Below are 24,640 nucleotides of genomic sequence, written 5' to 3' on the forward strand. Positions count from 1 at the left end.
TGTTTTCTACTTCTGAATATGTCCGAATCGATTATTGCTGCTAATTTATCGCTGCTCAAGCCGATTCTTTTAGCTGATTTATTGATGCTATCAATTGCTCAGCTCTTGGTTCAAGACAACTGCTGAATCATTGGATTTTTATCGTCGTCTGGTATATGTTCCTGCCATCGATTGATGATGATATACCACTTTTTGATTGATCATTTGCTTGCTGCTAATTGAACATATGTTGAAAGTTTTTGCTGATTTTTGAAACAGAATCGACCTGTTCCTTTTGATTTCTGGTATTTGTTGGCTACCAGCCACCTTTCTTCCCTGGTTTTCCCCATGGTTAGCTTGGTTTCCACTGCTCTTACTCTGCTTGCGTATTAGGTTTCCGTAAGTTGATGGTTTCCTTATTTTAGTTTACCATCACTTCCTCCCTGGTTTTGTTTCTTTCATGATGGTTGTCATGACTATTGGCTTTGTGAGGAAGAAGATGTCCTCACGTCACCTTCTTCTAATTTCCCTTTTTCAATATTTTGAGTTTCCTTTATTATTTGAGTTCCCATAAATAACCCTTCAATTACTACTAAGTTCTTTTTGTCCTTATTTTAGTTTCCATTCCCAATTTACCCTTTGGCCTTGGATTGTGGTTTTAATGGGAGTTCAACTAAATTACAGACCTGCCACTTCCTGTTGAGAATTTGATATATTTACCAAAATTGCTATCAACTTTGGATTAATTGGGTTCTATTGTTTAAAGTGGAGTCATACTGAATCCAATTGAGTATTCTGACCTGGGGTTCCGCATCAATTGGGGATTATATGAAGTAATTACAGAATTGTCATTGGGCATATAGATGTCGAATTATTGCTTTGGTGGGCCCGGGATCACCTCAATTTTGGAATTTGCACTTTTTCTTGGAAAATTGGAACTTCATGCGTGGTAATTGGAGTTATTTGTTCAAGTTTGCTACCGTAAGGGGGAGATTGGAAATTATTTTCTTGTGGTGCTCTTGGGTTTAGGATTCTTTGTGGTAGTGGTTGTAGGATAATATTTGTCTTTGCGTACTGCTACACGTGAGGGGGAGATTTAAATTATCTACTCTCGATTTGATTGATTGTTTATTTGAATTATTTCGTTTGAAAACGTTATGCTCGTATGTATCCTCAGCAACTATTTTATCTTTTGAAGATGGTATATTCAGCGACCTGATGTTATTTGGTATATTCAACAACTTAATGTTGTTTAGTCCCCAGCAACCTGATGCTGCCTCTTTATCTGTGGAACTTTCTGTGAGACGTCTGTTTAGGGATATTTCTGTTTGAGGCTCGTGAGTGCTTTTATTGTAGCTATTGGGAGCTACACTTTCTGTTGGAGTGCCTTCATTGGGGAGGGCTTTTGGTGTTGTTGTTGTTCATTGATACTGGATTACCTTCTTTTGGAAGGGCTTTCGTTGGTCTTAGAGTGCCTTCGTTAGAAGGCCTTTCGTTGCTTTTGGAGTTGTTGATGGCTTTCTGGTGATTGATTGGAGTTGTATCTGTGTTCATTGGAGTTCTTGTTGATCCAAGCTGGATCTTTCTGTTGCTATGTGTATACTCCAACTTAAGTGGGAGTGTCAGAGTATATGAGAGCATGTATCGGTTGGAGGGCTATTGGTGACCATAGACCTCCATACCATGGGATAATATTTGATATATCTTTGTTAGTGTCCTATTGGATTTAGGATAGTTGTTAGCTAAGTTAGAGTTAAGTTAGAGTTAGTTTCCTATTTTGATTATGCATTCTACTGTCCTATTTGGGTTATGACTATGTAATAGGTAGTCTATATATTGAATGAAAAGGGAAGACACAAACACACGGTTGTGACTCCCAAGTTACACCAATCTCTTTGTCTCTCTTATTTCTTCTTCTCTGATTCTGGTTCTCAAATCTTTACAAATTCAAACATAACTTCTCAACCTTAGACCAACTAATTAGGGGGTGTTATGCATAATTCTACAAGTGGCACTAAAATAACTACTAATTTAAATTTTGGAAATAAAAGAAAATTTTGAGATCACATGTCAAGCACTCTGTTTTAAGCATGATTGATCAACCTCCATGGATATGCAAATGTTATAAAAGTATCACATACACAGACTAAGAAGCCCACTTGAACCAGCCAAGTTCCTTGGTTCTGGTTTTGTCTTAACAACTGACCTGTTTGTCAACCAGCTTTATTATCTAATATTCTAAGATGCATGGGCTTGATGGGAGAGATCGTATCTTGTGGGTCCCACTTGGAGATTGGATGCTGCTGAATATATTCTCTTAGAGATAGTCTTCAACTTAGTTTCCTGTAATATTTTCTTAGAAGGAAGTTAGTGGTTACTAAATATTTAGTTTCGAATTTCAAGTAATAGACTACTTAATGAACAAGCAATGTTATGTAGAAGTTTCTATTTTAGTTGCTTTCTATTTTCCTAATAATAGCTAAGGATTCCTTTCCAGTTTTGCTTGGCAGCCAAGTAGTTCCCACGCATGAGGGGTTTCTATTCTAGTAATCAGTACATTGGTTTTATAAATAAAGAGCATAGGACACACTAGCCAACAGATTAGATGCTTTGGAAAACTAGATCTATGAGAGTGTGTGTACTGTGGTGAATCAATCACAGCCCTTGTGGTGAAGCAAGTGGCAACCCAAGTGGTGAATCCTTGGTTTGGGACAGGTGGTGAAACCTTTCCTGCAGGCCATATGTAGTGAAGCCTATTGGTCATATCCCCTTCTATCTTCTCATCTTCTTGTTTCTTTCTCTTTGTTCCATTACTGTTCTGCAGGTTTTCCAGAAATTTTCTCTCTATCATGGATTGTTATTGGGTGAACTCCAAACTTGTTTTGCGTCCTAATAATTCTTTGTTGTTGCCCTCTAAGCACTTTTGTCTTCTATTCATTTACATAATATTTCAGGTCTGCGATGGGAGTATTTTACAGCGTATGTCTGGATTCTCTTTTTGTCGAAGAAGACATACCCAATTGATGGTTTTTTTTTTTTTTTTTTTTTTTTTTTTTGGAAAATATCTGAAGGTCGGTCATTGTTTCCTGAGAATCTATCCATTAGATTGTGCTGAGTTTTGATTTGTTATTCCTTACTCCATTCTACTCCACACGACCCAAGTTTGATGTCCATCGGACTGGTGGATTGGAAGTTATTCAAGTTTTCTTTACTTGCTATTTTCTGGTTTTGCCTAGTTTCTATTTTCTGTTCATGCTCATATCTCCTAATCTAACAATGAGTTCTCTTTGATATGTTTACAACATAATCACCACCACAAGATCTCTATGATATACTAATTTCAGCCTCATCAGGTTTGTAGTTTGCAAGTTTTATTCACTTCAAGTTTCTGCCATATTTCTCAGATTTAGGTTCACTGTGATTCTGGTTTCTCATAGGTTGGCTAGCATTGGCTTTGTTTTAACCTAGCTCTACCTCATTGCTAAGACATTGATGTGACAGTATGTTTACCATGTGGCCTCCATGTGCACTTTATATCCATTTAATGATAGATATGAAGGAGAAGAACAAGAACAATCATTTCACCATTCACCCAAAAAAAAAAAAAGAATCTACTCACAAACAATTTGGTTTCAGATAGTTGCATACTTGCACATGGCTCATAAGGCTATGTGGCTATGAGCTTTAAATTCCAAATAGGTGAAGAGACTAATCTATTTGTGTGGACAGAACTTGATCTAACAAATTCTAGCTGATGTCCATAAGTTTTAAGCATTTCAGACTGCTCTTAATTACATGCCCTAAAGAACATTCAACATTTAGATTCTTGGAAAATGAACATACACATTCCACCTTTTTTTTTTTTTTTAAGATTGTGTTTAGAAGTAGGAGCAAATTGGACACTTATAAATTGTAATTCTATCAGGACTTCAGGAGTATCAGTAATTTTTCTAGAATTCTGGCCTGGACATGTTGAACAGATATATTAATCAATGACAATTGTCTTACTAATGCAATAGGATCCAATTCAGTACCTTCCTGAAGTGCATCACGGACTTCTTCTGTTGTCACATTCAATGCCCGCAGCAGAATTGCCAAGTTTTGTGCCTTCTTGGAATCAATAATCTGAATGTACTGAGGATGATCAGAAGACGATGCCCCCTTCTTGAGTTCATTTTTGTTTTTCTCAGAAGCAGCATTGTACCCAAATAGAGTTTCTATCGTCTCTTCGTTGACCCTGTTAAATTTAGAATAAATTCTATCAGTCTCTTTGTAGCCTATGATATCCAATCACTTATTCGTGTAACAGAAAAATTGAGTGTATTTAGACCCTTACTGGAAGGATCCTGCCTTAATCTGATGCCAGACCATTGAATGATCAGGGTTTGCGAGAACCTTATCCCAGAAGAACGGCTTTAGCTTGGTTTTTTGGGCTTCTCCATCAGAAGCTGTATCTTCTGGATGATTTGATTTATGAGATGAAGGTCTAGCCAACTTAGAGCCCATGGGTGCTTGTGGGTGTCCACGGGGTGGAGGGAAAACACCTTTCGGAGGGGCTGGAGGGGGAAGTCTAGGATTCATAGCAGGTGGCATAGGTGGTGGAGCAGGAGGAGGTGGAGTAGCCCGGCCAGGAGGAGGTTTCAAAGAATTGGGGGAACTTGCAACAGTTCCTGACAAAGGAGCTTCTGTTATTGAGGCATCTATAGGCAAATTGCTATCCAAAGATGAACCCCATCCATAGTGGCTATTTGTACCAAAAGATTGACTTCCAATCTTCTCTTTCTGCATTGAATTTCCCAAGGAAAAAGACTTATGGGAAGAACCTGAAAGTTCAATATAATTTGGGGGGAGGGGAATAAGAGTTAAAACTTGAAAAACTGAAAATCTATAACAGCAAAAATTGAAGTATATGCATACCACCAGATAAATCACTTAGATTTAAGGTAAGCAAGGGCCTGTCATCCTTTTGTCCATCTTTGGACACACCATTGTTTCTATGACATTTACGATAGCAAGAAAAGACCATTGCAGCAAAAGCAAACGTCCCCACCGCAGTTGCAACAACAGCAACAACAACAGTTTTCTGGCTACTATTGTGCTTTTGTGATGGTAGTTGTGGTACCAAATCTGGGATCGCAGAAGAATGATCAATAGTTGAAGGTGACGGACTTGAAACTCCTGAACTAGGTGGAAAAAATGGTTTTGTTGGAGGTTCAACGGGGTGTTCAGGATCAGGAGCCCGAGGGCTGGCAGGGGATGGATCAGAAGTTGGTGCTGGACTGTAGGCAGGAGGATCAACTGGAGGGGCAAAGGCAGGGGTTACTCTTATGTTTTGAAGCACCTCATTACCCTTATGAAGTCTAGAAGATTCCCCACTACCCCTATGTTGTCTAGAAGAGTGAGGCCAACCGGAAAGAGACCCAAGATGTTTCTTGTACCCATTCCTAGAGCCCTTTGCATCACCAGAAATGTGAGAAAGATGATTTTTAGTTCTTAAGCAACCCAAAAGAGTTTGCTTTGTTTGGGGAGGCAGCACATTAATTGCTTTCTGTAGTCTTCCTTTTCCCGGTGACCATGCTTCTGACTTGACCTCAGAGGAGCCTCTGGCCCTTTCCTTTAGACGAAATAAGTCAAAATTTTCATTAGCTTCTTTCAAATGCATCAAATCTGACCTGCATTTGATCCATAACTGCTGTGCCTGCAACAAAGGTGCCAGGAATTCTACTTATCATTCAATTACCAATTTACAAATAGATAAAGCAGTACTTAGCGGTGCAGAAAATACCAAGTTTTGCCAAATGTGACGTACATGCTTTGATAAAAGGCTATTGTTGCAGATTACTATAGAATTTTCTTTGGTAGAATAAAAAATTTATAAGGTCCCAAGAGGTAATGAATGGGAAGACGAAAAAAAATATATCAATAAGAAAGGATTTGTTCGTTGGACACATAAAATTAGCTAAGCACCTTATTCGAACAAATATAGAACCCGAATGGACGAGCCTAATACCAGTTCTTCCTCTTGTTGAAAGATGCTAATTTATTCGTGCATGTGCAATAAGCAACCTTGAAAGGTGATTTCTTATGAAGCCATCAAAAGAGTCTAACATGAAGAACCAATATGCTTTTTCTACGAATTGAGGTACATGACTAAGTCAAGTGATAAACGTTGCGTCTTGTCTTATTCAGTTCCATGCTCATCTAATGGTTGTAGATACTCTAACTGAGGATGGAGTGATAATTATGGGTATAATAAGATCACTATTGGGGATCACCTAAATTGGTATGGGATGGGAACAATACAATGGATCAACCCATCCTCTATGCATGTCAGGATTTTTCTTCTTGAATGGGCCAATCATTTGTTATAATATGCTGTTGTTGGTGATAACAACATAATTTATTTCAGATCCAGGACTATTCTGGTTGTCTCTCACTTTTATGTATATTCTCCTTGCAAAAATCGAGAGTAGCTTGCCACTCATTTTTGGATTTTTACACGTGTAGAATGCATCGTAGCTTTATTACGATGAAAGGAGATACGGAGTCTACCCAACTATCATGCAGCTCTTTATTTGGCATACATGGACTTTTCAGACACTAAACTGAAAACAATCATGAAAAATGAGGTCAAGGAAAGCTAAATGAGTTGAAATTTTGCTTTTTTTTAACAATTTAGTTAGCGAGGGAAGGCAAGGTTTAACATTCTCTATGCAGAACCTCAATTAGGCGCTAAGGACAGTTGTTTTCATAAGTTACAGAGAAGGCGGCAAATGGGATTTGTTGAAAGGAAAGTCCATCCAGTTAGATTAAATTAGGCAGATGACACTAATTAGATTAGAAAATAACTATGTCTATCTTTTCGTAGGATTCCTGCCAATGAATCATACCCAAGCATTTCGAAATTAATCTCAAATAAAAAATACATCCAGTCATGAAATTGATCCAGTGCAATTACGTAATCTCAAAAATGCCTCAGGAACTTGAGAAAGACTTAATGTTAACAATGTCCCACAAAGTGGAGAATAACTGTTGAAGGATTTTCTTTCAAACTACCATAGAACTTAGAAGCCATAGGTGTATCAGGCCCTACAAACTAAGCATACTAAGTCATTATACATCTTCAACCATTGTATAAACTTCGACGTACAATAGCTTACACCACATAGGACGGTTAAGAACATAATTAAGAGTGCTTCTTTCAGAAAGGCTAATCAGAATCCTTTGCAATGGAAGACATCTAGTGCTAAAATAAAAAATTGAATTAGGCTCAAAACAATAAACCCATATAAGAATTCATGTTGCACCAGCATCAAACAATAGCATCCACATTTAAATGAGAAAAGACGCAACAAACAACCAAAAGAAAAAGGGGAAAGGAGAAGGGAAGGTGGGTTGGTGTGGAGCTCCTACCACTTCTTCGTCTATCTCTGGAGAAGATGGACCAACTTTATCTCCCACTAAGAATCTCTCAATTCTCTTGCCTCCTTTCGAGCTTCCTGTCGCCAACGTGAAAAGAAGAACGACATGTATCATAAGACAACCTATTCTTCTCAATCTCATCTCTTCCCAAATCGGCGACCCAAACGCATATTATCCTTCTCATCTCATCGATGGATAAACTGACGAGCAAAAAACTGAAATTGATACGTTCTTCCCTCAATCTCCAATAACGAAGTGAAATAAATAAACAAACAAGGAAGTTTCGAATCAATAAATGAACCCAGACCACCAATTCAACCAGAGTTTCCCTTTCCCCCAAGGGAACAAGCCCGCAATTTGCTCAAATTCTTCTGCATTCCTTCAACATTTGCAGATAAAAATTAACTAGAAATCCAAAGATGGCGCTCTATGAATTGAGAATTCAAAGTATATAAACTTCAAAATATCCTCAGAATCAACAATGCTCCTCCTGCTTTCCCTAGCGAATAGCACAAAACACCTGATCACATCCCCTGAAAACAATGGTTTCCTGAAGAGATCAACCAAGAAGAAGCAGAGGGCGGAGCTGAAATTGAATCCACGCATCTGCCTCCTCTTGTTTACTAAATAGTCTGAAATGTGAGATCCTTTGTCGCCGAAGAACAGAGATGAATAAATAATTTCCTATGCCCATGGGGTTTCTTTTGGTTTTGTTCGAATTTTTTTGTCTTTTTCCGACTGGGGTAGACGCGGAGAGCAGAAGATCAGGCGAGAGACGTGTGGAAAGTGGAAAGGAGGCTTTTGGAGAGACCCTATTAATATATATAAATCGTTGGGAAAAAGCCAAATCCAGAAAGCCTTTTTGTTTTAATTAATAATAGAATTTTTCAATTAATATTTTATATTGGGCGACCTATTCCACGTCATTCCCTCATGTGGGTTTGCTTTACTTGGGTCGGACTATAGAGTTGGACTATAGAGCTGCTCTGCTTTTTACTCTTGCTATTGCTTTTCATCTTATTCTTTTATCACTTTCCTTTAAAAGAAGCTAAGACCGGAGGATGTGAATTTGTAATCGAAATCTTTTACTAAAATTGAGTCGATCCATTTACACTAAAATTATAAAATCGTTTAGTAAATAGTGCGATTATAGTTTCAAGTTTCAGGCCGATTAGCTAAACAGATTGGGTCAGTTTTAACCATAGAACCCGTTGATTTTAAACCGAACCATTTAAAACCGTTTAAACCGTTTAAATCGATCTGATTAATCCGTATAACAATTAAATAAAGAAAGGGCAGTAATTCCTATAACAATTAAATTAAGTGTATATCCTGCTTTTGTATGATTTATTGCAATCAGTTCAAGTTTAGGCTTTAGATCATGAACTTGTAATCCATATATGTTACTATGTTATTATGTTATCATAGATGGGGTGTTTTGGCTGAACCACCTGTCATTTTAATATTTTATGTTATAAAATGTTGGATTTGGATGTTGTATGATTTTAGTTCTAAATGTTTGAGAATAGCTATGCAAAGAAATAGCACTAGATTATCAAATTGAGACATACCATCGTTAATATAGAATCTCTTATTTGTGGTTGCCAATTATTTTTTGATAAGCTTATGATCTTCAGTTTAGAGATGGTTGTAAGTTATAACAAACCGATTGTGAACTGTTTTACAAACTGTATGGAATAAATCGAAACCAAACCGTTTAAAACCATGAAATCGACACCGTTTAGAAACTATGGAAACCGAAACCGTTTACTAAATGGTCACGGTTTCAAAAAGTAGAACCGTTTAATAAATGGTGCGGTTATGGTTTTAGTCAAATAAATGTGAACCGAATCAATCCACACCGTTTGAACCGAAACCAAACCGATTAACACTATTACTAAGATCATGGTTTTAAAATCAAAAATCGGATCGATTGAATTGACCGATTCGAATTAGTATCGGACATGTCTGGTCTAATTGATTTCCCATTGATTCGAAGATTTTGATTACTTTTCGATCGATTCTGAATTTCTGACCAATTTGATTCCCGATTCCATGCTTTAAAATATTGGTACACCTCCTTGTCTTGTTTGGATTTTATTTCGGGTTGAACTATTTTTGGTCTGGGTTAATTATCCGGTTCAGTCCATATGGAATCCGATTTCAAGATTGGAAACGCCATGTACGCGCATCGTAAAACAAAATATTGGAGATCATTGGACATGAAGAATCAGTATCAAAAAATCCATGTTCGTGAAAATTCTAAAATCCCACGGCTGGTTAAATCAAATGAATCAATGTGAAGGTTCAGAATCTTCATTGAAAGTACTTTCATTTAATTTTTTTTTTAATTATCATTATTGCTTTTTTTTTTTGCTAAACATATTTTAAAGTAAAACATATGTATCTTTTGTTTTTCATAAATATTTTTAGATGACAATAAGTGAGACACGTGTTATTTATAGTAAAAAAAACAAAGTGGCATGTGTTGGCTATTGGCACTTAACTTGTATATTCAAGTGAACATAAGTACAGGCAAAAATATCCTCTGCAGTGAGTGTAGTGATGTGGTGAACATCAAAAGGTCGAGAAGACCTCGGGGCATGTCTAGATGCTCTTAGCCATCCGATGCTCACTGCACAACAGCACTCATTGCAGAGAATAATCAATCTAAGTATAGATATCTCAACTCTCAATGTAGATGGGCATCAATTATTTTCTACTGGGGAAAAAATGCTCCTTGATTGCATAGGGCCAATAAGGGTGCACACATAATTTCACCACCCTCTGTGTCTGAATATAATGGCTACATGATTTTTTTTAAAGGGGTGGGGATACTAGATTAAACTAATCATTGGACTAATCTAAAATCAGTTATGGGACCACCTCCATGAATTCTAGTTTGAGTCAACTTAGAGTTGATCAAAATCAATTCAAACCCCATTGTGTGGGTGTTTTTTAAGAGTTCTTTTATTTATTTATTTATTTATTTTAATGAGCTAAAACAAAAACAAGTTACACTAGATTACTAATTTTTCTGTTGGTACGAGTGTAAAACACTATATTACTAACTAGGGTGCGTCGTTGTAATCAAGACAGACGTTGTAACCGAAGTATTTTACCCTCATTGTATTAACAAGGTACTAGAATAGAAAGTTTAAATAGCAAGGTACTAGAATAAGAGGTTTAATTAGGTGAATTCACACCATGAGTGAACGGGTCAGGTCAGGTGGCAATAATATTTTTCAAAAATCCATCGCAATAGAATGTGTACGTCATGATAAGATACGTGTTTAATATGATATATATGTATATATCACGAAACATATATGTACTTAGGATTTTAAGCAAAAAAAGTGCTTAAAATACCCTCTTTTTGATTAGTTGAAATAGTTATTAGGGTAAGAAGCATATAAGGAATATTCCTACATCCCTCTCTAGGTTTAGATTCTCGATCGGAAAGGAATTTTAGGTTTTGATTAATTTTTTTTAAAATAAAGAACACTATTAAAATGAATAATATGCAAAATATGGGAAAATTAAAAATAAAACCGGCATCCCTTAATAAATGTATATTGTTTCATATTTGACAGTTTATACGTAAAATAAATGGATTCGGTAATTAAATGTTTGAATACGACAAAAATACGTGTTTAATACACGTGATTACCAACTATTGTTTGTGCGCGTGATTACTATGGACTACTTAGTAGCCCAGCGTTGTCGTAAGACAAAGAAGCCTTCTATCAATACAGCAACAAGCACCTTGACACCACACCTAGGAATGAAGTAGTGGTTAAATAGTGATTCGAGCAATGCATGGAGGTCAAAGAGGGATGGCCCAAGACTTAGGCTATAAAGTGTTACTTGCTATCTGAAATTAAATCGCGGCGATTGGAAGGTCAAACCGTCAAGGGAAGCATGAAGTCATGATCCTCTATCGGCAAGCTAATCAGCTAGATTGTTGAGAAATGCAGAGAACGACTTGGTTGTCGCAGAACGCAGATGATTGTTAAACTGAAGATATGGGAGATCCCCTATTTTTCAACTGGAGGAATATTTGGATTCAGAGGTCCTTTCTCAATCGAAGTGGGATGCATCCCTCAGATAGAGAGATATGAAATGGAGAACAAATTCGATCGGTGACGTGGGGCTACAAGGGTGGTGGTGGGAGTAGTTTGCAGGGGCAGGGGCGCCTGTGGGTTTCAGAGTACAGGGGTGGGGAGATGAGAGAGACGAGGATATTTTTTCATACGAGGGGCAAGGAATGGTACATAAAATGGGGTAGCGACAAGGACTGGTAGAGGTCGAGGTGGAGGTGGGTCAAGGAAGAAGGTATGGGAGAGGTAAGGCAGAGACTTACCTCTCGTTTTTCAATACTTTATATTTCTCCTCTTCAACTTTGATTGCTCTTTCCAAGTACCCTTGCACAAACTCAGAGGATGATGATGATGGAGAAGAGTGGCCTTCAACCGTCGAATTGATTGTTCCACATCCGGATGATCTTGCAGTTGATAAATTGCAGTCATTATAAATCCATCGAAAAAACGTGCATCATCGATCTTGGGGCTGTAATTATCTTGAATTGAATTACAACAATAATTTGCAGAACATATATAATAGGTTGTTTAAAATATGAAAAATAGTTATACCCCAGTAGACTTAGGACAACACCAGAATCGACGATTAAAGTTCGTCGAGGTCTTCGCGACGTGTACCTTACATTGTCCTTCGCCACATTCACATAATTGAAATTCATCTACCCATATAAAAAATTCATTATGCCTTGGACATTTGAAATACATTCTACCACTATTAGGCCTTTGTTTTATTGTGAATTTATCGCACAAATCATTACAGTATTCACATCTAGCCAGTACGGTGTCACTTGAAGACATATGTAGAGCACAAATTATACTTATCAAATCAAAGTATCATGTATGAAAAAAACAGTATCAATAAAGGCATCTCACAATCACATTCAACAACACATATGATAGCACACCACCCATTCAATATAAATAATACTGTGAAAAACAACATTGTCAAATATGAAACCACAATAACCTGCATGTTACATTAATCAACAACTTTTACAAATGTATACAATGTCACATCCCGACTATCATCGATAAAATTTACGATCCACCTAACGAAATCGTAGCCATTCTCCTTGATCTAACCAATTGATTAGCTATATTGGGGCGTACTAATGACATTTCTCTCGCCGAGCGTCTCTAGGTCATATCAGAAGTTGAAGCATGGTACACCACAGGATCGGGATTCTTAGGGTCATCAATAGCTTGTTCACTTCTAAGGTCATTAAATAACTGATCTTGAATTGTCTGTTCCTTGGTGTAATTGTGGAACCCACAACAGGCAACTATAATCTTTGTCTGATTTTCTATATCGTAGGCCTTCATACTCCTTAAAATATGGAATCTATTTTTCAAGACACCGGACTTTCTTTCAACAATATTTCGCAGTAACGAGTGTCTATGATTGAACAATTCCTTTGTTGTTCTAAGCCCAGGTCTACCCTCACCATAATCTTGTAAGTGATATCTTTTTCATCAGAATGGCACCAAATACCCCAGTTGATTTGCATACCCTAAGTCAACCGCATAATACTTGTCTTGTATTAGTATGGAAACATGTACGGGATTAGACATGTACTCCATATCGCACATCTACAAAATGACAAACATAAATTCATAATATATTTGTAATTGGTGGAGATGATGGAACCCTAAAGTAACATTCGTTCTTGCTTCTTGAAAAACTCGAGCGTCGTGTGCACTACCTTTCCAACCCGCATACACAAACGTGAACCGCATGTTGAATGAACATGCACACATAACGTCTTGTGTGATTAAACCCTTTCGATTTTGATACCGTGTTTCCTCCGACCTAGCTATGATGGCACTGATATGGGTGCCATCAATAGCTCCAATGCAATCCTAGTTTTCAGTCCATGTATGTTAGTCCAATAAATCCACCTAAAGTGCATCAAAATTTCAGGGAAAACACAAGAATAAATTTTTTAAATCCAGATAGTAAGTTACTTTGAAATATGAATAGAACTTTGGATTGTGGACAATCTCTAGAGGCACCACTTGGAAATTCGGTGGCCTAATTGTCTCATGCGACAAATAAAGCATAGCTTCTAATACCGTGTGAAAGACAACACTAATCATCTGTCCCGACCTCTGAAATCTCCGTTGTGTCTGTTACTCAATCCTTAGCCTACTACCATGAAAAACATTGCAAGCTACTCATCTACTCGAATGTAACGAGTGTCTTCTAACTAACCTCTATGTACCATTCTATCTCATAGATTGAGGAAAACATGTCTTTCAACTCTAAACTCACGGTAGCACACGTCTGTATGTCCTGCGAAAACCTCAGCTACCATTACAGCACCAATGTGACTACTATCATTTAGAGGTACTCTTATCCTATATATACTTAGCAGATTTTGGAATTGGTATAATATAACCATATCGACATCATTACTAGATGACCACGTGTCGTTGGTTTCGGGGTCATTTGACATCCCTGTAATTATGACCAAATTCAGTATGCCACAATCTTAACTAGGCTATATGTACTATGACTAGCATTACTAGAAAAAATAAATAAATAAATAACGTCCTACAATACTTAAAGCCTAATAAGTCACATTAATGTCTGTATGTTGAGATACCTACCACCGTGTACTAATGAGTTAAAGACACCATTTTCCAATACTAAAAGCCTAATAAGTCACACACATTACCTTTCCTGTATATATGCAAAAATATAAATATTAACCTGCAATAAGTAGTTACATGATATCATCAAACAAACATGGAAAATGATCATAAATATGAACCATAATCATTACCTGTCGATATTCTATTATATGTAACATCCTATATTAAAAAGTTAACAAAAAAATGTACCAATCCAACATAAAACCATAAAACACAAGCACCATAAGGTAAGTATCAACATCCAGGTCAAACATAACAAACGTATGTCAGTATGAAAGAGGAATATAACAATCCCAGAAATAAAACCAACTCAACTAGCTCAAATCAATTTTGAAAAGTCCATACAATCACCAACCCAACCAGCTCAATTTCTGAAAATACCATAAAATAAAACCAACTCAAGTAGCTCACGGGATATCCTTCAAGTTTTGGATCATCCACAACCTCCTGTCATGCCTAACTTCCACGAATGACAAGCGCCAACCAGTATCACTATATATCTTAAGCTGAGCCAACACATTCAAATCCGATGGAAGCTCTTCTAACGTGTCAAAGATCTTCTGACAACTCATAATACTATGTGGCCTGTCATACATTGGATATGGAGGTCGGACAACAGCTAAAGTGGCAGAGGAGTTGCCCTTCTCCATCCTCCATCTCACAAACTCCATGAAGTCCTGTGCAGAGTTTGCAACTGTGCGTGTCTGACTCTTCCTCCAATGATCCGTAGGAGTCCTGTCAATGTGCCACTTAGAAGGAGCTAAATTGTTGGGTTCACCACTACAACCTTCACTTACATCCGGTTCAGTGTCCAGAAATTCATCATCATCAACAACAACAACATTAGTGGACCTAGGAGTAACTGTTGTAGTCTGTGATAACCCTCTATCCCCATGGGTACTGGAGTCGGAGAATATCTCTAACAACTCCAGCCACCATGGTTGACTATCTCTCCTATATTTCACCCACTCTTTGTTTTCCTATAATCCAAAGAGGTTTGTATAAGTAATCAACACGACGAATATCAGTAATACATTTTCATACATCTATAAACCAAATAAAATATTCATATCTTAATTACAGATTCCCAGAGTCTTCCATTGTAGTAGTCGTTGCATTTGCATCCCATCCTAATCCCGTTATTTCTAGCAAACGCCTAAAGTTGTTGTACTGCCTTCGTAACTTGTTCATTTTGTTACGCAGCTGCTCCCTCGCAAATGGGCGACTGAATTTCTGTTCTAACCCTTTAGTAATATTATCCCATCCCACCTTTGTGAATGTGGAATTGGTCTTTTGACCTTTCTGGACATTCTAAACATATGGTTGATGAATGCTCTAACCTCAGCCTCATTCCATATAATAGTACTGCTTTTGGGGGTGGGGATTCTTGGAGATCTCATATTGCTGAAGATGCATAAGTAATTTAACGAACATTCCAAATATGTAAATTAGTTACATTTACATAAATTGTGCTTATCCAAAACAAACTTGATGAACATAAAGAATCATACTTGCATCAATATAACTTCTATCAATGATATAAATAAAAGTTGTGTTTAAAAAAAAAGGATGTGTAGATATATCCAATGCATTATGTTCACATCTAAACATGCAATCCTTAAACAGTGTAGGAGGTTAAAAATTAACTTACTTTTTTTTTTAAACAAAGGACTGATGTCAAAGATTACTTTAAGGTATAGGGAGACAAAGAGCTGGAGAGAATAAGTAGAATGTATATGATCAAACTCATAGAAAATTTGAAACACTGACATAGGTCACCAATGCATATATACAATACCTCACACTTTATTAACCTTTTATTTACTAGAGAAGAATAGATATTGGCAACAAATAAAACACAGCAATCACAAAAATAGTTCAAACATGGAAATTATGAATGAAACCATGGATGTAATTGTGGCAAATAGTTTGAAGTAAGCATAACAAAAAAACCATAATGAAGTGGGTGGATGGAAGATAAAAAACATAAATAAGAAAACAATTTTCAATGATCCAAGTGGTGGTGGTACTCTGGTAGAGTTTACTCTACCTGTTTCAATGAAGTGGGCTTTATATAATCTTTGGAAATGTAAATTGAAGAAAAAAAGAACAGAATAATGGACAACAGATGGGTTACTGACTGTCACAATCTAAAATCTTCATACCCATTACATTGAATATAAATATCAAATCTGTTCAAATTTCTTCATACATAGCAACTGAATATTATCCATATACTCTCTAGTTTTTACTGCATTTTCAGTTGAGCTCAAGCCCAGTTTCCTCATTTAGGGCTCGGCCATGTCAATGGAACTAAGGCAAAAACAGAGGTTATGCCTCCACACAATGTTCTTCTTATTGAGAGATTTTTCTTTAGTACATTACAATAGAATGCAGAAGCAGAGCCTATAAAGGGGTGAGACATACATGAATCTTTAAATCAAATAATGGCCAAAAATCGCATAACCAGTGGTAGCTTTTTTCCTCAATAAGAACCAAGTTACTTTAACGTACCTTCAGAAATGTATAGGGTATCCAACGATCTTGAAAGGCTTCCCACTAATTTCAGTCACACAACGGAGTTAGCTTGAACAATTGAAGGTAGAAGAGACTGACGGAATGGAATCCTCAAACTGTAAATGGGTAAAGAAGTGTGTTAGAGAGAGAGAGAGATGAACTACCATCTACATCTAATGGAAGGGTAGATCATGTAAACCCTAACTCAGGGAGGGACTTCAGAACCCCAGAAGAGAGACCTGCTAGCTTCCTTCGATTATTAGGGTAGGGAATCAATAGTTAACAAAAACCAGCTACATACCTAGGGCACCAACGGCTGAAATGCTTCCCAATAAAATCCAGCCGCACAATGCAACGATCTTGAACAATCGGAGGTAAAATAAGTCTTCTGAAGTCCTATTTTAAAGTTGAGTCTCTGCCTTACCTCTTGCAGCGATACACCTTCATGGGAGCGTGAACGTACGATGGATCTTTGCAACTTGAGAAGATGGATTGTCTTGTGCCTTCATAAGAGTGGAATCGCACGAAGAATCTCTATAAATACATATGGCAACGTCGGTTTGTGGATACAGTCAGAGGTAGGAGGAGGAGTACAGGCAGACTGGTCTCTTCTGTCGAAGGCATCGTCTTTTGAAAGAGGGCAATCGATTTTTTATCGGGGGTGGGTGGGTTTTTTTAGTGGAAAATGATTCGTGAAACGACAAAACATGTCTGGGTCGTTTCGTCAAAACTGGTTTTTGAACCATAAATAAAAAAAAAATTCTATTTCTATTTCTAGAAATAGGTGAAACGAAATGGGTTTACCAAACGCTTTTGTTCTTATTTCTTTGTTTTTTAAAACAAAAAACCACAGAAACAGCTAAAACGAACCGTTATCAAACGGGCCCTTAGTACATATCGTCAAATATTACTAATTACATCTAGAGTAAAAGGACCCTACATATTATATTATTATCCATACACACCTTATAATTTTTTTTTGCTAGACTATATATGTGGTGTTGCGGCAAAAAATCATCCTAGGTAATTAGTGGAACCTACACAGAGAAGAGAACAAGTGAGTGAGCGTCGGGTTGATCCGACGGGGGAGTCTCGATGCCTAAGATATCCCTGCAAATAGAAAATTCAGTAAGAATGGAAAAGTATTGATCCCCTGAAAGGGTGGTTTACCTAGGTATTTATAGTTCAGGGATGGCGGGCAACGAAGAGAGTCCCAATCTGGCAGCTTTCTAGTGCTAGTAGGAGTCCGTATATGGCAAGATTTATATTAGGAGAGTGAAGAAGGAGGAAATCCCACTTATGGGAGCTCCACTTACTTCCCATATCCCCCAGGATATATGGTGAGACATCCTTCCTTTTTATGAAGGATTTGATATCCTTTTGAGAGCCCTTTCCTGATTATGATAGGTCCACTTCTTGTCAATAAATTATATGATAGATTATGATGGCCTCTTAAGAGGGTGTATCCCTTGAGGAAACTCATAGGACTCATATGCTGAGCGACCTAGATCTAGTTATCGACCTACTTATTCCAAGTGACCAGTTGCATGTGTTGCTTGTTGCTTGATTGAAGAGGAGGCCCTGGGTTTGTTGTGCGGTCATAGTTATGGTGTTGTCTTGAGCTATTAGTTGTTCAAATATGGCACGGCTATCCACACATGCCACCTTCCATATGCGGGTGTTGACTAGCCACTTGGTAATTAACCTCTTCAATAATGTCAACTGATTGGGTTGCTCCTGACCTAGTTATCACTATCGACTGGGTATATAGTTCGATCAGGTCTAGTCAGTTTGTCTAGGCTCATATGGTGCCTTCCGTGCTTACGTCTGCCTCGCCGTTCACTTCTTTTTTCTTTTCTCTTTTTTTTCTATAAAGAAAATTTATTAATGACAAAGGAAACAAGCACCAAAGTAGTCAGCAAATAAAAACAGGGACAAAGCAGGGGGAGGGGTGGAAAACAACAAAAAGGGATGACTGTTGCTCGGCCACCGTCGATGCCAGGAGGTCCGCCACAGTGTTACCCTCGCAGAGGGTGTGGGAGAAGATAGCAGAATGGAAGTAGCAAACAAGGTGTCTACAGTCATTGATGATGCAAGAGATATGTCATGGGCAACACGAAGAATATTGCTGGAGAAGATGAACAACTAAGAGGTTGTTGCTCTCGACCACAACGGAAGGGAAGGCATGGTCAATAACCCAGAGAAGTGTGAAGCAGATAGCAAGAGCCTTTGCAATAAGCGCATACAAATTCCCAATAGCCTGGGAAAAACCACTAAGATCCATAACATTAGAATCTCTGCAGATACCTCTGATTCCTGTTGGGTTGGGGTTGCCTTTTGCTAGTGCCATCGACATTGATTTTGTAAAAACCCGAGGGGGAAGGAGCCTAACAAACCAGCCGAGGAGGGGGGGAGAGAGCTAATGGAGAAGAAAGAACTGCCTAGCCTAAAAAATGGCGGACAAGAGATTGGTATTGGGGTTAGGCCATTGATGGTGAAAGACCCAAGCCCAATAAGCAACCCAAAGATGCCAGAGGGCTATAAAAAATAGTCGATTTGAGGGTGGAGTCTCAGAAAACAGGGCGAGATAAGCAAAAACGCTACAAAAGGGCCTCGAAGGACGGCGGAGGTTGGAGATTAAGAATAAACACTACCTGAGCCCAAATTTGAGTAGAGAATGTACAATGAAGGAAAAGGTGCTCAGCAGACAATGGATGAGAGAGGCAGAGTTGGAAGAAATGGGAAATATGACATCCCTAAGGAATAAGGAGATGAGGCAAAGGAAGTTTAGCATGAACGATTTTCCAAAATAGGTGCTTGGGGCAGTAGGGAGCCTCTAGATCATATTCCAGGGGAAGGGGGGAGAAGGAGTAGTACCATGACAAATGAGAGGGTAGGCAGAGGCAATTGAAAACTATCCTGATGAGGTTAGAGACCATATAATTTTATTAGAGGAGGAGAAGATTGGGTGGACAATGGTGAGAATGGCATTTGCTATGTCAGGCGACCACGAGTGATAGATGAGGTCCCTATAAGATGTGAGACCGAGGTAGGGGCTGAATGGTGCAGGGGAAATGGGGTGAAAGTAGGAGGATGGTTGGGGATCCAGTAATCAGACTAGGGATTGATAGAGTTACCATCACCCACAATGTGAAGAACACCCTAGAGGAGGAATTCACGAATTTAACAAATGGACTTCCACCCCCAAGAGGCGGTGGAAGGGCATTTAGCCCTGAGGAAGGAGGAGTGAGGGAAATATTTCTGTCTCATAAGTGAGCACCATAAAGAAGTGTGAGGATAGAGGAGTTCCCATCCCTTCTTGCAGAGCAAGGCAAGATTCACTGCTTTTGATTTTTTAATGTTGAGATCGGCCGATCTTTTAAGAAGACAAATTGTTGCCCAGGCCACAGTGGGAATGTGCTTTGAGGTGCCATTGGACTAGAAAAGTTCCTATAGTGAAAGTCCAAAGCTTTCAGAATAGAAGCCGATAATTTGAAGCAAGTTATGACATATTGTGGCATAGTGGCTAAAGTGGATTGGATCAGCACAACCTTTCCTGTAAGGCTGAGGAATTTGGTCTTCCAATGTTGCAGCCTATGAGAAACCCCTTGGAGCAAATCTGTGCAGTTGGACTTAGATAATTTATTTGTGAACATCGGGATGCCAAGATATTTATCAATATTTGATGTGGGGCTGATTTGAAAAAAACTCACATAGCTGGCACTTGACGAAGGAGTCAACATTTGGGCTGAACTGAGGATGTGATTTAAAAATATTGATCAGTTGTCCAGAGAATTTGTAATATTCTTCAAAGAGATAACGAAGGCATGGGCTTCCTGTAGAGATGCTTGTCCAAAAAGGATAAGATCATCTGCAAAGTCTAAATGAGAAAAAATCCTTTCGTTGCCACAACAGAGTTGAATGCTGTTAATTTTCTAAGCTTGCAGATCCAAAGCCATGTGAGTTGAAAGGACCTCAACGCATAGAACAAAGAGATAAGATGACAATGGTTCTCCCTCTTTGAGCCCACGAGAGGGCTTGAAAAAAGGCAAAGGATTGCCATTAAAAAGAACACTCAACTGGGGCGAAGTGACACAGAACATGATGTGTTGAACCCATAAATCCTCAAAGCCATAGGCAAGTAGCGTACTGCGAAGGAATGCCACTCCACACGATCATAAACCTTAAGCATGTCAATCTTAATGGTAAAAGCCCATCTCGACCTCGTCTGGAAGATTGAATTTTGTGTAGAATCTCATTGCAAATTAACACATTATCCTGAATATGGCAGCCCTTAATAAATCCATTTTGATTGAAGGAGATGATTTTGTCCAACAACGGGCGTAGCCGATTGATGATGATACGTGAGATAATCTTATACATAAAATTACAAATACTGATTGAACTAAACTTGGACATAGAAGTAGGATGGTCTACCTTTGGGATTAAGGTGATGTACGTCTAGTTAAGTGGGAGGAAGAATGTACCAGTGAGAAAGAAACTTTTGACCGTGGCGAGGATATCGACTACAATAACAAACCGACAGTTTCGATAAAGAAGACCTGGAAAGCCATCAGGTCTAGGGGATTTATGTGTGGACATGGAGAAGATTGTGGTAGTGATTTCAGCATCTATGACGGGTTGGGACAGTCGCTGGTTATCAACAGTTGAAACTCTTCCCCGGATGGGCAACAGGTAGTCAGCAAGACCTTGTGTCGATGGATGAGCTGTGGAGTAAAGACTTCCATAGTAAGAGTGGATGGCAACCCCAATATCTCCTTCCTCTATCAAAAGAAGATCATTATCATTTAAATTTTGATAGAATTGTGGGCTCTCCATTTGACAGTCGTTAGATGGACATGACGTGTAATTCTATCGTCGAATTGGAACCAATTGAACCGGGACTTTTGATGCCACAACATTTCTTCTTGGTGAGATAGTCTTTTGATGACAGCCAGGAGAGATTTTTCAATGAAATACCATTGATCATCTCTGAAGCTAAAGGGAGTCCGATTCAAGGTAGCAAGTGCCCTGTGAGTATCCTCAATTCTTTAAAAATATTCCCCACCTGTGATTGGTTCCAGACTTTGAGGTCAGATTGCAAGGTCTTTAATTTGGTACAAAGTTGGAAGGATGTAGAGCCATGAGGTGCATCTTTATGCCACAAGTGGGTTACCAAAGATTGGAAAGACAACTCTGTAGTCCAGAATGCCTCGAAATGGAAAGACCATCGGAGGCGAGGCCTCTCCAATTCAATTTGGAGATAGATAACCTAGTGATCCGAGGGAGACAGAGGAGAAGAGGAGACTAAGGCTTTAGGAAACAGACCATACCAGTCATCGTTGCACAGGAAACAATCGAGTTTTGATTCAATGCGTCTATTCCCAAACTACATATTTTTCCATACGAATGGATAATTGATGAGTACATTTATGTGTGAAATCTAGGGTATAAAACATGCATTTTACATATTTAGAATGGAGTTACTTTGGGTTTTACTCTCTTTTTGCAGGTTTTATATTTTCAAGGCCTTAAGGACTATCGGACGCTATATCTCTAATTTTATACGTAAAGAGGTCCTATTTCTTTTCATGGTTGCGAAGAGGAAAAAATTCTGAGCAAGATGAAAGTGTTCAATTGTAAGGACACATTCGTTTGGTCAGCTATACGAGTGAATATTCTTTTCGGGTCAGAAAAAGAATAATGGATCAGAACTGAACCGAGATGCAGAACCAGCCCATCTGTAGTTATCCTAAGGGTATAAGGAATATTCCAAATACCAACAAGGATCGATGGACCACATCCTTAATTGATTGAAGATTCATTTTTGGTAACAACAACTACCTAGTGTAGTTGGTGAGTTGTGGTGTGCAAAATCCCTTGCTTATTAGGAGGTCTCAAGTTCGAACCTCTTAGCTGCCATTTTGTTGAGGTTTTTATTTTAGAAGATTTTCTCTTTCCTACGACCAAGATAGTTGTACACAAGTTTGAAGAAGAGAGAGAGAAAATAAAGAGAAAAAATAGGAAAGAAGAAAAAAGAAATGAAAAGACAAGGGCATGGATGGAATTTCTCATTAAAATAGAATACTATCCAAATCCAAGCAAGAAAAATCAGCCAAAGGGGGTTTCTTGTGCAAGAAGAGAGAAAAATAGAAAAAAGGGAGAAAAAATAGGAAGAAAAAGGAAAGAAAAATCGTGGGATATCTCTCTCCACACGTTTTCTCTCTTCTCTCTCCTCCACTTCATCAACAAGATAAAAAAAATTCTTTTTTTTTAAGAAGCTAAAATCATTAGCTTCCCTCCTCTATTCTCTAAATAATAGAATTAACACAAGGGGAGGAAGCACTTCATTCTTCTTCTAGGGTTTTTTTTTTAGTTGCTCTATCTCTTTCTCTAGTTTTCTCTTTCTCTAACTCTAGTTCTAGGTTTATGTTTTAAACACTTTTGTAAGTTCTTTTTATTCAATTAATGCAAGCACTTTTGTTTTTGATTCAGTCTTTTATGTTTATGATTTATGCAATTGAGTTGTAATTTTTAAAATTATAGTTCTAGGCTTAGATCTAGGTGATAAGATCACAAGCCGTGGAGCATTTCTTTTTTTTTTCAAAATTTGTTTTCTTCAGGCCTAGAAATTTCAGATTTGGTTCATTCTAGATCTGGTTTTTATTACTGGTAGTATCTCAAATCAATTAAGCTTTCAAGTTCAAGCATTGATTTAAGTAAGTAGGCTCCTTCAGTAGTCTTCTCTCCCCCCTCTCATTCTTTCTTCTGACTACCCTTTCTTTCTTAATTTAGGATTTTAATTTCAGTCGTTACATTATTGCTATCCCTTTCCCCCCAAGGTTTATGGCTAGTGTATGTATTGGTTTTGCCCCTCTTAACCATAGAACCATCAATTTATTACTTTTATTTTAATTGTCTCCCTTTCCCTAAAGCCAAGTAGAGTAACCCTTGTAAGAGTGATTCTCTGGTCAAGTAGAGAAGCTCATATTATGATGCATCCCTCGGGCTAAGTAGAAAAACCTACTTATGAGTCTCTCTCTAGCTTTATCTTTTTTTTTTCTGTATTTTTTTTCTCCTTCATTGCTTTTTAGTTGTGTGGGTTGTTTAGTTTCAGTTATTTATTTTTTAAAATTTAATTACATGGCTTACGTCTTTAAATTCTTAGATGACGAATGGTTAGGACTTTATTTTAAATACATATGTTTAGGACAGTAATTAGAATTAGATCACAATCATTAATCGGTTCACTTTCGCATTATTAAAAGAAGCAAAAAAAAAAATTAATAAAGTAGCTGCTCTCCCTGTGTTCAACCCATAGCTACATTGATCTATATGTTTGCGGTTATATTTTAAAATCTTAAACAAGTTTTTGGCGTTGTTGTCGGGGAGACAATTACATGTTATTTTTCGCTTTCTTTTGGTAAATCAGAGTGCTTAATTTGCTTTGTTTTGTTTTTGCTTTTCTTTTATTGAATTCCTGAGAAGATCAACTTGCAATAATAGTTGTATCAGTGGAGGTCGTCATGCCTCATAGTATGATAAAGACAGGTTTCGCCCTGTAGCAGTACCTCAGGAATTGATCTGAGCAACCCCGGATCCCTATCGGTAAGCTCATAAAAAAATCCAAAAAATAAAAAAAATTAAAAAAAAATTAAAAAAAAAAAAAGTTTGGCTATCCATTCTTTTGTGCTTGTCTTACTCTAGTTGTGGGTAGTTTTCTGTTGCATGAGTGTTAGGTAGGTACGTAATACTTAGAATCGGTTAGAAAGAAGAGATCCAATAAGTAGTAACCCTATACATCTGCTCTCTTTAAAACCTTTCAATATGGGAGACCAACATCAAAATCCTTCACCTAAATCTCTGAAAGATAGGTTCTACCCTGCTAGAATAGCCCAGTCTTCCTGCATAGTTCTACCACAAGCCCAGGGCAATAATTTTGAACTCAAATCTCAATACATCACTAT

General features: G+C 37.8%; 1 protein-coding gene across 1 annotated transcript; it reads right to left on the minus strand.

Moving 5' to 3' along the window:
• Nucleotides 1-436: 436 nt before the first annotated feature.
• On the minus strand, nucleotides 437-8,177 carry LOC122062680 (formin-like protein 5). Its single transcript, XM_042626318.1, has 4 exons — nucleotides 7,393-8,177; nucleotides 4,897-5,677; nucleotides 4,316-4,802; nucleotides 437-4,216 (listed from the first exon to the last, which is right to left on the minus strand). Exons 1-4 carry the CDS (start codon nucleotides 7,540-7,542, stop codon nucleotides 3,901-3,903), a joined length of 1,734 nt encoding a protein of 577 aa, XP_042482252.1. The 5' UTR covers nucleotides 7,543-8,177; the 3' UTR covers nucleotides 437-3,900.
• Between the last annotated feature and the right edge of the window lie 16,463 nt (nucleotides 8,178-24,640).

Source organism: Macadamia integrifolia, unplaced genomic scaffold (genome assembly GCF_013358625.1).
Source record: "Macadamia integrifolia cultivar HAES 741 unplaced genomic scaffold, SCU_Mint_v3 scaffold1089, whole genome shotgun sequence".
Taxonomy (NCBI): Eukaryota; Viridiplantae; Streptophyta; class Magnoliopsida; order Proteales; family Proteaceae; genus Macadamia; species Macadamia integrifolia.